Raw genomic sequence first — 14,008 nt, forward strand, 5'->3', positions numbered from 1 at the left:
CGTCCGCCAAAGGCATCTACTACGGCATCCATGATTCGTGTGGCGAACACCGTAGTAGACACCGCAGTTGTCTCCACTCTGTACAGAGTGGCAGGCGAGGAGGACATCAAGGCACCCTAGCAGCAGCCACTGGAGGAGAATGCCCCTCCTGTCTCGCCTGACCCCTCTGCCTCGTTCGCTGGTTCACCCTCACACATTTTCCCTCGCACATACAGCATACGGCACGCGGCGATGGTTTTATCACCCTTGGACTTTATGCAGAACCTCATGGCGACGCCGACGGCAGAAATGCGCTTGGAATGTCCAAATAATTGGCAATGATATTTTAAATTAATGATGAGGACCCCTCCACGGCACAGACCCCAACCATTGAGATACACAATAAGCCCAATGCACCTAAAGGAAAGTAAAATTTTCGAAGCCCAGTACTCACCAAGCAATGGCTTGGTGCGTGCTTGCCGGCAGATGGGCGACAGCTGCATGCCTTCACCTTCTGGACTCGAACCCTGGCTGCAACGTGCGCGCAAGCCACCGCCACCAATAGGGCTCGAGCACAGTGCCATCTGCACACAAAAAGGTAGCTCAAGTGCCAGCTGTTCAACCTCTTTGCTACAGGCATCTGAACAGCTGCCTTGGAACACTTGGAACTGGTACTGATTTGAAAGTAACGGAAAACAACTAACACAGACCGGGGGTGTAATGTCGCACACATCGTATTCCACCATGATGATATCTTGAGCCAATAAGAACTGACACAATTGCAAACTCGACAATAAGCCAAATTTGACAGTGTCCAGTACAGAGCTCCAGACTTGACTAGCAGCTGCTGATTTAAATAAGGGCACACGGATAGCTACGCATAAAAAAAATGTACAAATATTTCAGAATTTCAAACAGCGAATCAAGTGCAAATAAAGGCAGTTGAAATTGACCCTCACCAAACATGTTATATTAATTTGAATAGCTTGTACTTTCTAATTGGTGCCTGCAAGCTGAAATTATGTGTTCTTCGTTTTTAACACAAAATTTAATTATGGGGTTTTGCGTGCAAAAACTAGTTTCGGATTATGAGGCACGCCGTAGTGGGGGACTCCAGAAATTTTGACTAGCTGGAATTCTTTAATGTGCACCTAAATCTAAGTACCACAGGTGTTTTTGCATTTCGCCCCCATCGAAATACAGCCGCCGTGGCCGGGATTCAATCCCTCGACCTCGTGCTCAGCAGCCCTACACTACAGCCACTGAGCAACCACGGCGGGTGGTTTTTAACACGAAGTGACACAGACGAAGACTAGAAGAAGACAGGACGAGCACTATCCCTTTGCGCTAAAAACCAAGAATATGTTACCGCACAAACTCGCCCAGCTGTCCATTCTTTTACAATAAAATTATGTAGCCCTGTGTGGCATTGAATGCTAGTCAATTTGAGGACATTTTTGCAGCCCTGGTTAGTGCTGACAAGTCCTAGGCAGCAGCAAGTTTGGAGCACCACAAACATGATGGTTAGCGATACAAAACAGCTGCTAGTTTCCAGCTGAAACTAAAACTAAACAGCAGAGAACACATGGCTGTGGATGACACTCACCATGAAATGGCAAGCAGATCAAATGGCGTAAATTACTTGCATGTTTGTTTTTCCTGCATTTCCTGTCATATGTAGCAGGAATGGTCTAATGGCAGCCATGGCAAGCCACTCTCATTCACAGTCATTACGAGGTCTCTGATGCGACAGGAGGCCAGGCAGTCCAAAACAGCTCTATACCATTTAAAGTTTTCGTGTTGTCATTAAACAGTAGCACTGTGGCTCAACAGCAAAGCTTCTAGTGGGCAATGTTGGAATGTTGTAACTTGTTCTTGCAATGCCCAGGTTAATGCCATGCCTATCACTTTCTTTTCCCTGGCTCCTAGCATGGCCCTGACAGCTAGCTTCCTTGCAACATCGTTACCCTTCGAATTTCACATTCACAAGTTAGTTTTCAATATAGTTTCAGGGTTACGAAACAACATTGGAAGAAAATGAGTTTCCATAAGACTGAAGTTACAGGAAGCCACATTCTATAAGGTAAGCTGTAGATTTCAGATGTCTGCATCTGTTTATTTCATGCTATTCCTCATCACCAGCTTATTTTTGATGTCCACTGCAGGACGAAGGCCTCTCCCTGCAGCCAATTACCCGTCTCGCGCTCGCCGATTCCAACCTGCCTTGAAATTTCTTAATTTTATCACCCCACCTAGTAAACTGCTGTCCTGGACTGCGCTTCCCCTCCCTTGGCACCCATTCTGTAACTCTAATGGTCCACCAGTTATCTACCCTACATGCCGTATTCACTCGCATAATGATCGCACTTTCTTGTCAAAAAATTTTACGCAAGTTCAGGGGTGTGATCATTACGTGGGGTAAATTTCCCACGAAAAGAAACATTTTCTTTTTTCATCCCGCATTTGCTGGGGGATGACAAGCAGGCCGCTGCCACTGTCAGTGCGGGACACCAAAACAAAAATGGCGGCCGGCGGAGCAAGCCGAATGCACCGTACGCGATTATTTTTCTTCTCGCGAGTACATTACGCGCATTGAAACAGTTTCTTCCATATCAGTAATGAACAATATCGTTAATATCAGCAAGTCCGCGATATTAACGATTACCGATACTAAATTTTGCGAAGTGCGGAAAGTGATGAAAGGAATGAAATGGGGCATCTGCTTATTAATGTTCGGTGCGTGCAGACCACTTGGTATGTCTTCAAGAGTAGTTTGCGCAGCATTCAATGGATGGTAAGCGTGATCATCATTAGCTAGACTTGGCACACGACACATCGCTGCGGCAAGTTCAGGGTACGATCATTACGCGAATGCGACCATTATGCGAGCAAATACGGTATTACATGGCCTGCCCAGCTCCATTTTTTTCTCTTAATGTCAACTAAAATATCGACTATCCCCATTTGCTGTCTGATTCCACACCACTCTCCTCATGTCTCTTCATGCTACTGCAAATGAATAAAACTGTTTCTGCTGCAGCAGCTGGCAGGTGACTCACGTGCACGGGCGTCGAAGATTGCCTCCTGATGGGGCCGTCCATCAGCACGCTTAGCCGTTGGCTCTCCCGCCTGCAACACAAATGATGTCAATTTGACAAGGATAGGCTAATGGGTCAAGAGTGCTGCGATTCATAATTTAGCAATGCTAAATAGTAAATACAGCCAACACAGAGCGATAAGTAAGCACACAGGAAACAACCTACTTAAACTATTCTTTACAGTGAGAGTAAAATGCAGCAGAAACCATCGAAGATGATTGTAAAAGTTAGTGATAGCTTTTTTTTGTGCGACTTGCTGCACGTCCCCATGCCATCCGTGAATCACAAAACCTTATGAGCACATCAGCAGAAATACGACAAGGCAATCTCACTGCCAACCTCAACGCCAAATAATGCCACACCACAATATATCCTGTTGCAATCATGACGTCCCAGTTGAAACTCTCTAGCAGCCCCCACTATTGCTAGTGTCCTGGCTGCAACTTTGTTTCAACAGCTATCGATCCAGCGACCGTGCTGGACATGGAAGTGTCTTTTGCAGAGGGGGTGCTTGAAGCTGGCACGCACCCTCCTCTTTCCCTATTGCGTGATGCCACCTGTGCGCACGCCATCCAATCGGTTGCCCAAACATCTGTTACGCCAGATGCAGCGATGACATGCATGCATTTATTATACTCTTGCCAACAAATTTTGTCATACATTTACCATTTCATGCTGGCAATGTCTTCCGCAGCACCAGAGGGAACTTGGTGAAACTGCCGCAGAATTTTGGTGATGCTCACTTTCAAAAAGCAATGTACTGACACAGAAAGGTGCACAGCAGGCGATATATCATGGGGTGTTTTAAACACGCCAGTGATCAGGAGAAACAACAGCTTGGCAAGAAGAGGGCAGGTTGCAAGCAGGATCATCTGTTGTCAACGGTTAAAGTGACAAACAGGGATGGTGATTTTGAGCATAGTATGCAAGTCACTGTCTTTAGATGGCAATGGTGACAATGCTTGCTCTGTTAGTAGGCTGTTGTAAATGCTGTTTTTTATCAGGTTACACTATGCAAGTAACTTTCGGACCAGTTTCATTGGGAAAAGAAACATGTTTATGATTCGATAAATACTGTAATTATTCGATGTGAACCATAGTTTTTGCTTGAAAATCATCCTATGGTAGCCCGAAAGTACGCGTTTTCAGCAGGGAATATTGTGTGTTTGACATATAACCAGTACTCACGTACGGGGCAGAGACCTGGAGGCTTACGAAAAGGGTTCTACTTAAATTGAGGACGACGCAACGAGCTATCGAAAGAAGAATGATGGGTGCAACGTTAAGGGATAAGAAAAGAGCAGATTGGGTGAGGGAACAAATGCGAGTTAGGGACATCTTAGTTGAAATCAAGAAAAAGAAATGGGCATGGGCAGGACATGTAATGAGGAGGGAAGATAACCAATGGTCATTAAGGGTTACGGACTGGATCCCAAGGGAAGGGAAGCGTAGCAGGGGGCGGCAGAAAGTTGGATGGGCGAATGAGATTAAGAAGTTTGCAGGGATAACATGGCGACAATTAGTACATGACCGGGGTAGGTGGAGAAGTATAGGAGAGGCCTTTCCCCTGCAGTGGGCGTAACCAGGCTGATGATGATGATGACATATTCACTGTCCCCTAAGCTCTGTCAATACAGATAGTGCTGCTTAAAGGGTACGCAACTAAGGTCCCCTTTGCATTCGGGCCAATGTGCTGATCTGCATGCTGATCAGTCAAGTTTAAACTATACGGCAAAGGCCAACTTTAGGATCGAAATAACTGAAGCTGGGCCTGTAGAAATGTATGGGCTCCTACACAGCATGAAACTATGGACTGCGTAATGTCAGGGCCCCTAAACCACCCAGAGGTCGAAATTTAGTTGTGATGCTGCAGTTGTGCACAAGTGTGCAACGAACATGTAGACGTGAAAATTTTTCAACAAAATGGCGCCATAATAGCAGAGTTACACGCGCCTGATTATCGAAATGCGGGCCTCGCTCATTTTGTTCTTCACTACTCTCCGTTCGTCGGCTGGTCTCCTCCTCACTGAGTACTCCTCCAAATGTCACATGACATACATCATCGGCCAACGTGCTTTTCGTAACACTGTCCGCTTCCAGTTACCGCAACTCCGCGCTTTTGGCTACCCACTGTCATGCTGCTGTGCCAGCCCGTCCTCCTACGAAGCGTGCCGCTGTGGACCATGTGTTGCACAGACCTCTAGAAAGGCTCACCAATATAATGGGCTCATACGGTGACACGCCCTGCCGAAGCACCTCCACTTGAGATGAACAGCCACCATCGCCTCCTTCCCGAGATTGTGGCCACGATATGGGTTGGTGTGTTCTGCTGTTTTCGCCCACTGGCTGTTAGCCCGTTCAACGCCAATGGCATCGTCAATGCAAGTGCGCGTGCGGCATCGAAGTGGCACCCGCAAACACATAAACCGCCGCTGCCCTTTGATTCTACCCGAACTCCAATGCGCTCAAGCCAGCGCAGGGTGTCATCATGAGGCAGCCGGTGTCGCATCGCTTCGTTTTTTCCAGCCGGCGTTCTTGCAGCCAAGCACCGCACACGGATGCCTTCTAGGCATCGCAAAACACTGTCGGATTCTATTCGCACAGCTAATCAGACTGCTAAGCATGACTGTGCTGGAACGCAAGCGATTTGGCACTTTCGTTGCATACGGGCTGTATTTACCGATTCGCAAGTGCGTACAAGTGACCAACACGACGAGGAAAAGCAGGGAGTGTACATATCTGCTAGCAGACTAAACAGAAGTCATAGGTTCTTGTTCGACCAATCAGGAGCGTCTGCCCCTGGTGACATCACCAGATGCACCGTGGTGAAGTCACAACGAGCGCTGGGAATACCGGAAAGGCTTGGAGAGGAGCACGGGATTCCTTTTTGATTTCATAGCGCACCCACAGTGCATAGCCCGGCAGCGTTTGGCATCGTTGGTCGCGACTGCATTCTGAACTCGATGTGCGTGTTTACTTGGAATGTTTAAAAAATAGTGGAGGTGGTTTAGGGGCCCTTTAACCTTTTAATGCCCAATGTGTCACATGATGCTATGCTGAGTTTGATGCCTCTAAATACCGATTTAAGCACAAGAAACTTAACCAATACATGCCTAGTGTCTTGCATGCAGTGCACTCGCTTTCTTGGCCATTACTACACACATTTCAAGTAGAAATGCTTAAGGCTCCTAGCCTGATTACACGAGGTCCTAACTGTCGTTTGTGAAAAAATTGGCAATTGTGTATTTAGACCTTTTCGTGCGATAAAAACAACATTGTTGGCGTGCAGGCATTGAGAAGGCCTCTTTCTCACGGAAGAAAAAGATAAAACTAATTCAAATATGTAATTTCTTGTTGGCAAGATTGCGTGTACCTGTCCATAATGGACAAAATGCACATACGACACAATATGTGCGATGTGTATTTAAAAGCTTTGTCACTTACAATGCTTCAAAAAGCGGTGCCCTACATGTAGGACACAAGGCAGAATGGTTGCGATTTCGGGAGCGTATAGGTAGTAATAGGTGTGCCAAACATGCTATCTGATTGACACTAACATAGTCGAGAATTCGTGTTTCACATGAACTTGTCCTTTTTTGTTGAGAGGAAGAGATTCCTTGCTCAGGTTTTTGCAAACAAAGGATCACCCAAAGGCTGAAGATAATTTTGAAACAAGAGAGATTCGCGATGAGGACACCTCATCGCGAATCTGTCTATATTCTTCCTCCTGGGCACACTGCGGTAATAACTGATGAGGAAATCAATAATGAATATGCCACCAGTATGAACCATCTGCCGGGGAGCACCTTTCTGACTCGTTTACTAAGTTGATTGGGATTTTGAGGTAATTCTCCATAAACCATAACTAAGTGCTAGAAAAGTATTTTTTTTTTTCACCTATAAAGCTCGTCGTGCGGAACACGAATGACTGGTAACGGCACACTTGAGAGAAAGTAATTCAAATGTTATGGCAAAAGGTCAGAACCTTTTATAATCGCCGGGTACAATGCTAACATGGGAAAAATGAAGAGATTTGACCAAAAAATTGCATTATACGGCACTGCCCTATAAGCAAGAAGTGGTATTCTTTGCTACTTCCTTCCCCTTTTTCATGGGTGTGTCAACAATGTGTTCCAACTACACAGGGTGAAAGTCAAAGCTGACTTGCTAACACCTAAAAACCTCTAGCCATAAACCAGAAGGCTTATGGCTGTAAGTCACCAAATGCTAAGTACAGACAATATATATAAAATAGCAAAGAGATTTGGCTAGACTGACAACACTAGGACTCCGCTGAATAAACTAATGATTTATTCCCACTGCCATCAGGAAACTAGCATGCATTGCAAGGAACTTGACAATAGTTTGTACAAAATGTTTTGTACTTTATGAAGCCTGATAAGGACAGCATTTGCCTATACCTCAAAACCTCAGCTCAAAACTGGCAGTTAAACCAAAAATTTCATTCAAGAAACTTCTGATACTACATTCTAAAGCACCTGAAAAGCTTTTTATCGGAAAATATTTTTAATATTGTCACATGCCAAATTTAGGTATACAGTCGAAACCCACAATGACAATATCGCCAGAAAAAACGGAAAAATTCGCTTTCACTGCAATTTCGCTGGCACGAGACAGACAGAAAAGGTAAGAAAAAAGCTCACAAGACAAAAATTTATTGCGAAAAGTCGGTAAGCTTACTTCACCGAGCCTTGTCTTTCAGCAACTTGACAGCTTTGCCTTCCACTGCAAAATGTGGTCCATTGCCAAATCATCACTGAGCTTACCAAAAAAAAAAAAAAGAACAAATTGTGTCAAAGGCAAATAACACATCCCGTCGATTCGTCGTCTTCCCTTGATGTTTTGATTCTTGGTGGTCCTCGGCGTCGTCAGCTTCAGATACATTACTTATGATGGCCTACTAAGTCACTTCGTGCACAATAACGTCTTCATCGGCATGAATGAACTCGTTGACGCTGAAGCCATCTGAAACTTCGTTTCCCATAGCACAAAGTTTACTCCATGCATTAGTTGGCAATGACGGTAATGGTGGCACTGCTCCGGTAGCACTGTTATCGATTGCGTATTCAGGAAAATGTTCCTCTGGTGCCACTGAATCAGCGCATGATGCCTGCTGTGTAGCAAAGAAGCTACCATGCTTAAAATCACAGCCGGACACATTTTACCACACCATTTCCAAGCTACAATTTTTTCTAGAAGTGTCTACAATTTTGTCTACAAAATTGTGGCAGCGAACTGCAGGCAATTCCAAACTGATCAACGATCTCCATCTTAAAAGATTATGGGGTTTTACGTGCCAAAACCACTTTCTGATTATGAGGCAACACTATAGTGGAGGACTACGGAAATTTCGACCACCTGGGGTTCTTTAATGTGTGCCTAAATCTAAGTACATGGGTGTTATCGCATTTCACCCCCATCGAAATGCGGCCGTCGTGGCCGGGATTCGATCCCGCGACCTCGGGATCAGCAGCCCAACACCATAGCCACTGAGCAACCATGGCGGGTCATCTCCATCTTCTAGCCCTTTTCAACCTGGGCAATAATTGCAGCCTTATCTGGTAGCATCAAAATTTACACTTATTGGTTGGAGGCGGCACCTTGGCAGCAAGTTGGTGATGAACTGCTGATTGGATATTTAATGATTGTGTATTTGATTTTGTTCAATGCTGTTTACCCTGTTCAAACTGCCGTTGTAAAAATATTTTTTTTTTTTTTTTTTTGAGACCCAAACCAACCTAGGGCTAAGGGTCCACTCAGTGTGTGCAAACTTTGTTTCATAAGAAGGAAATAAAAGTCAGCTAGTCAGTCAAAGCAGACGGTCCAACTGCAACACACACTGTGCACGTGCGATCATGTGTCCGGTAGACAAGCACAAAGCATCATCGAGGTCTTCACATGTGGATTTGGCTAGTCTGCGATTATGGATCAGCATGTCCCGCACGCTCTGCGTTTGTTTATGCCGTGATGACACACTGGATATAAATGTGCACACTGCGAGGTTACCACTGCTTTATTTCGTCACCTTCTTGTTTTGTTGTTTAATTTATATATTAAATTTCCGGTCAGGACACTGCGCAGTGCTCGCCCATTGCAAAGGACAAGCTATAATCACCATCATCATTGCTGCCACCAGGTGCAACTGGTCCACTGCCGTTTCTTTGCAAACAAAATTTTAAACTGGACAGTTACCCAAACCAATTAGTTAATATACCAATTGAGTTATAACTCAATTAGCACTTTGTTTCATTGTGCAAATGAACTCTTCGTGGCCAAAAACAAGAGTAACTAAATTCCAAATTTCCTTGGTATGAAACTGCACTTGGGCATTACAGGGTTAAACATGCCTGGCCAGCGACTGCACGTCCACCCACCTCTCGGGATAGTTAACTTTCCCCTCCACTGCATTGCAGAAAAGCTTGCGCCGAAGGGAGTCGCGGGAGTTGTTTGCTTGACTGGCCGTCTGCTTGTCCTGAGCCGTATGGAAGGTGAAGTACTCGCCTGCAAAGCAACAACATGCCTTACTTTGAAAACAACCTCACCTGTTGCATGCCTTTAAGAAGTAGCCATGTACACACATGCACACACATTCTAGCTTGGACACTCCTTACTCTGCTGATGCGAGGTGCCTAACAAAATTTGAGCTATTGGTCTCTGTCTGTACTATCAATGCTTAAGCATTGATATCCGGTGGTAACATTGAACGAATTATAAAATGTCAGCTCACAGATTTTGTGCAATCTTTATTCTAACATGTTATTATATGTCATGTGCCTGCTCAGACCTTTCAATTGACAGTATCCTCCTGTCTGCCAGACATGTTTTGTTAAAATGTAATATTTGTTTCTGTATTGCATGACTCGCTCTCCTGCCATCGTCAGGCGTCAAGGGCACCTCAAGCTGCGTTTATGCAGCTGTTATCCAGGCCTCCTCCATTTGTACTGAATAAAAACAAATAAAAGAAAGAAAAATGTGACTGACGTATCACAAAAACTTGGAGGAAAAAGAGGCTACAAGAGCGTAATACAATCCCAGCAACAAATTTTGCTATTGTCACGTGGTGGTGACGTTGAAGAACACAGTAGCAATACTGTGAACGACAAAACTAACTTTTATTGGGCAAACCTGTGCCCACAAAACAGGCTACACATATAGCACAATGATAGCGGCGAACACGGTCGGCGACCGTCGGAAATCTGATCAGCGTGTCAAGCGCGTCGGCTTTTATAGATCGGTCGTCGAATGTTCCAGATTAACCGCTGGGACCCGCGTGTCTTCCACAAAGTTCTACACTATTCGCGTCGCACATAGATGAGATCAGATTACACAAGTTGCGGTGAAAGACAGTGGACGGAACCATCGATAACTTTCCAGAAACTTCTTTTACATGCAGGCGCGTCCTGCACTGTGCGATAACATTTGTTAGGCGGCGAAACCAGGTCGCCCGATAAAGTTAAGTACACGTATCATTACCCCCCTCTTAAAAAGCATCCACCCAATGCTGCAAACAAAGTAATAAACAAAAGCACTCGTAGCAAAGAAAACAACAAAAATAAGGAAGCTCGTCAGCGTCCGTAAAAAGGTTTAAGGCGCACCACGTGCACAACTTCAGATCGTGCGCAGCGCCGTTGTGAATGCGAAATGCCGTCTGGCACGACCTCATAGTCCAGAGCGCCAATACGTCGGATGACCTTGTAGGGTCCGAAATAGCGTCGGAGTAGTTTCTCACTGAGTCCTCGTCGGCGTATCGGGGTCCATACCCAAACACGGTCGCCGGGCTGGTACTTGACGAAGCGTCGTCAGAGGTTGTAGTGTCGGCTGTCGGTCTTCTGCGGGTTCTTGATCCGCAGGCGTGCGAGCTGTTGGGCTTCTTCGGCGCGCTGGAGATAGGTAGCGACGTCAAGATTTTCCTCGTCAGTGACGTGCGGCAGCATGGCGTCGAGCGTCGTCGTCGGGTTCCTGCCGTAAACCAGCTCAAACGGCGTAATATGTGTTGTTTCTTGCACCGCCGTGTTGTAAGCGAATGTTACGTACGGCAGGACGGCATCCCAGGTCTTGTGTTCGACGTCGACGTACATTGCAAGCATGTCGGCGAGGGTCTTGTTCAGGCGCTCCGTGAGACCAGTTGTCCTCCTGTGACTTGTCTGGCTGTATTGCAGAATGGCTTGCATGAGCTCTGCAGTAAAAGCCGTTCCTCTGTCGGTGATGACTTCTGGAGCGCCATGTCGCAGCAGGATGTTCTTGACGAAAAATTTCACCACTTCGGCTGCTGCCTTTCGGTAGAGCTTTAGTTTCAGCGAAGCGGGTGAGATAGTCCGTCGCCACGACGATCCACTTATTTCCGGAAGTTGATGTCGGAAACTGTCCCAACAAGTCCATCGCGATCTGCTGAAAAGGTCGGTAAGGAGGCTTGATCAGCTGTAGTAGTCCTGCTGGCCTTGTCGGTGGTGTCTTGCATTGCTGACAATCTCGGCATGTCTTGACATAACGGGCGACGTCGGCTGTTAGGCGCGGCCAGTAATACATTTCTTGTATCCTCGATAGCGTCCGGGAGAAGCCGAGGTGCCCGGCGGTTGGATTGTCATGTAGGGCACGCAGTACTTCTGGACGCAGCGCCGATAGAACAACAAGAATGTAGTTGGCGCGGACTGGTGAGAAGTTCTTCTTTATGAGTAGATTGTTTTCAAGCGTGAAGGAAGATAATCCGCGCTTAAATGCCCTGGGGACAACGTCAGTGTGCCCTTCCAAATATTCGACGAGGCCTTTTAGCTCCGGGTCTACCCGTCGATGTTCAGCGAAGTCTTCCGCGCTTATCATTCCAAGAAATGCGTCGTCATTCTCGTCATCTTGCGGCGGCGGGTCAATGGGGGCGCATGATAGGCAGTCGGCATCGGAGTTTTTCGTAAGGACTTGTAGGTTACAGTGATGTCGTATTCTTGTAGTCTGAGGCTCCACCGCGCCAGTCGTCCTGAGGGATCCTTTATATTCGCTAGCCAACACAACGCGTGATGGTCGCTGACGACTTTGAATGGCCTGCCATATAGATAAGGGTGAAATTTAGCTGTAGCCCAAACGATGGCGAGGCATTCCTTTTCGGTCGTAGAATAGTTGCCTTCCGCTTTTGACAGCGACCGGCTAGCATAAGCTATCACCTGTTGGACTCCGTTTCTCCTCTGGACTAGAACGGCACCGAGGCCTAGACTACTGGCGTCAGTATGGATTTCTTTATCGACGTATTCGTCGAAGTGCGCAAGTACCGGCGGCAACTGCATGCGTCGTTTGAGTGCTTCAAATGCGTCGGACTGCGGCGTTTCCCACTTGAACTCAACATCACATTTAGTTAGACGCTTCAACGGCTCAGCGATGCGTGAAAAGTCCTTGACAATGCGCCTGTAGGAGGCACATATGCCAAGGAATCTACGCACTGCCTCCTAGTCGATGGGTTGCGGGAACTGTGCGATGGCAGCTGTCTTTTGCGGGTCTGGGCGGACTCCAGATTTGCTGATTACGTGGCCCAGGAACAGAAGCTCATCGTAAGCGAAGCGACACTTTTCCGGCTTCAGAGTGAGCCCTGATGACTTGATGGCCTCTAGTACTGTCGCAAGCCGCCTCTGGTGATCATAGAAATTTCCGGCGAAGACGACGACGTCATCCAAGTAAACGAGACAGGTCTGCCACTTCAATCCTGCTAAAACCGTGTCCATCACGCGCTGGAACGTTGCAGGCGCCGAGCACAGTCCGAATGGCATAACCTTGAACTCATAGAGGCCGTCTGGGGTGATGAAGGCAGTCTTTTCGCGACCTCTTTCGTCGACTTCTATTTGCCAATAGCCAGACTTGAGGTCCATCGACGAGAAGTATTTAGCGTTGCAGAGCCGATCCAATGCGTCGTCTATCCGTGTGAGGGGGTATACGTCCTTCTTTGTGATCTTGTTCAGACGACGATAATCGACGCAGAAACGTAGGATTCCGTCCTTCTTTTTCACCAAGACTACAGGAGATGCCCACGGGCTTTTGGACAGCTGGATGATGTCGTCGCGCAGCATTTCATCGACTTGGTGCCTTATAGCTTCACATTCTCACGTCAAAACTCTGCATGGGCTCTGGCGGAGAGGTCGAGTGCACTCTTCGGTTATTATGCGATGCTTTGCAACTGGGGTTCATCGAATCCTTGATGACGTCGAAAAGCACTCTTTTTATCGTCGAAGTAGACTTCTGAGCTGTTGTTGCTTAATCGTGGGGAGACTTGGACTTATGTCGAAGTCTGGCTCGGGAACTACGGTCGCCGGGGTAGATGCGGCAGAATCCGAGAGGACAAACGCATTGCTGTTTTCCAGAATTTCCTCGATGTATGCGATCGTCGTGCCCTTGTTGATGTGCTTGAACTCCTGGCTGAAGTTTGTCAGCAACACCTTTGTGTTTCCTCCGTGCAGTCGAGCGATCCCTCTTGCGACGCAGATTTTACGGTCGAGCAGTAGACGTTGGTCGCCTTCAATGACGCCTTCTACGTCAGCGGGTGTTTCGGTGCGGACCGAAATAACAATGCTCGAGCGAGGCGGGATGCTCACTTGATCTTCGAGCACACTCAAGGTGCGGTGACTAGGAAGGCTCTCCGGCGGTATCGCATGATCTTCCAACAGTGTTATTGACTTCGACTTCAGGTCGATGACTGCGCCGTGTTGGTCCAGGAAGTCCATGCTGAGAATGACGTCTCGTGAACACTGTTGGAGGATAACGAAGGTGACAGGGTAAGTCCGGTCATGAATGGTAATTCTTGTGCACATTCCAGTCGGCGTTATGAGGTGCCCCTAGCGGTCCGAATTTGAGGGCCTTCCCATGCAGTTTTAACTTTCTTCAACTGGGCGGCGAAGTGTCCACTCATGACGGAGTTATCAGCCCCTGTGTCGACT

The 14,008-nt window shown here is 47.0% G+C and overlaps 1 protein-coding gene across 1 annotated transcript in view; it reads right to left on the bottom strand.

Annotated features, from left to right (window-relative positions):
* LOC126518108 (protein aurora borealis-like) overlaps positions 1-14,008 on the bottom strand; it is a 66,403-nt gene that overhangs the window by 14,187 nt on the left and 38,208 nt on the right. Inside the window, exons 7-9 of the mRNA XM_072285180.1 lie at positions 9,473-9,599; positions 3,039-3,108; positions 434-563 (exon numbers count right to left, since the gene is read on the bottom strand). Of these exons, the coding sequence (XP_072141281.1) occupies positions 434-563; positions 3,039-3,108; positions 9,473-9,599 (327 nt within the window). The remainder of the gene's footprint in view (positions 1-433; positions 564-3,038; positions 3,109-9,472; positions 9,600-14,008) is intronic.

The sequence above is a fragment of the Dermacentor andersoni genome, chromosome 11, assembly GCF_023375885.2.
Source record: "Dermacentor andersoni chromosome 11, qqDerAnde1_hic_scaffold, whole genome shotgun sequence".
In the NCBI taxonomy this organism is placed as follows: domain Eukaryota; kingdom Metazoa; phylum Arthropoda; class Arachnida; order Ixodida; family Ixodidae; genus Dermacentor; species Dermacentor andersoni.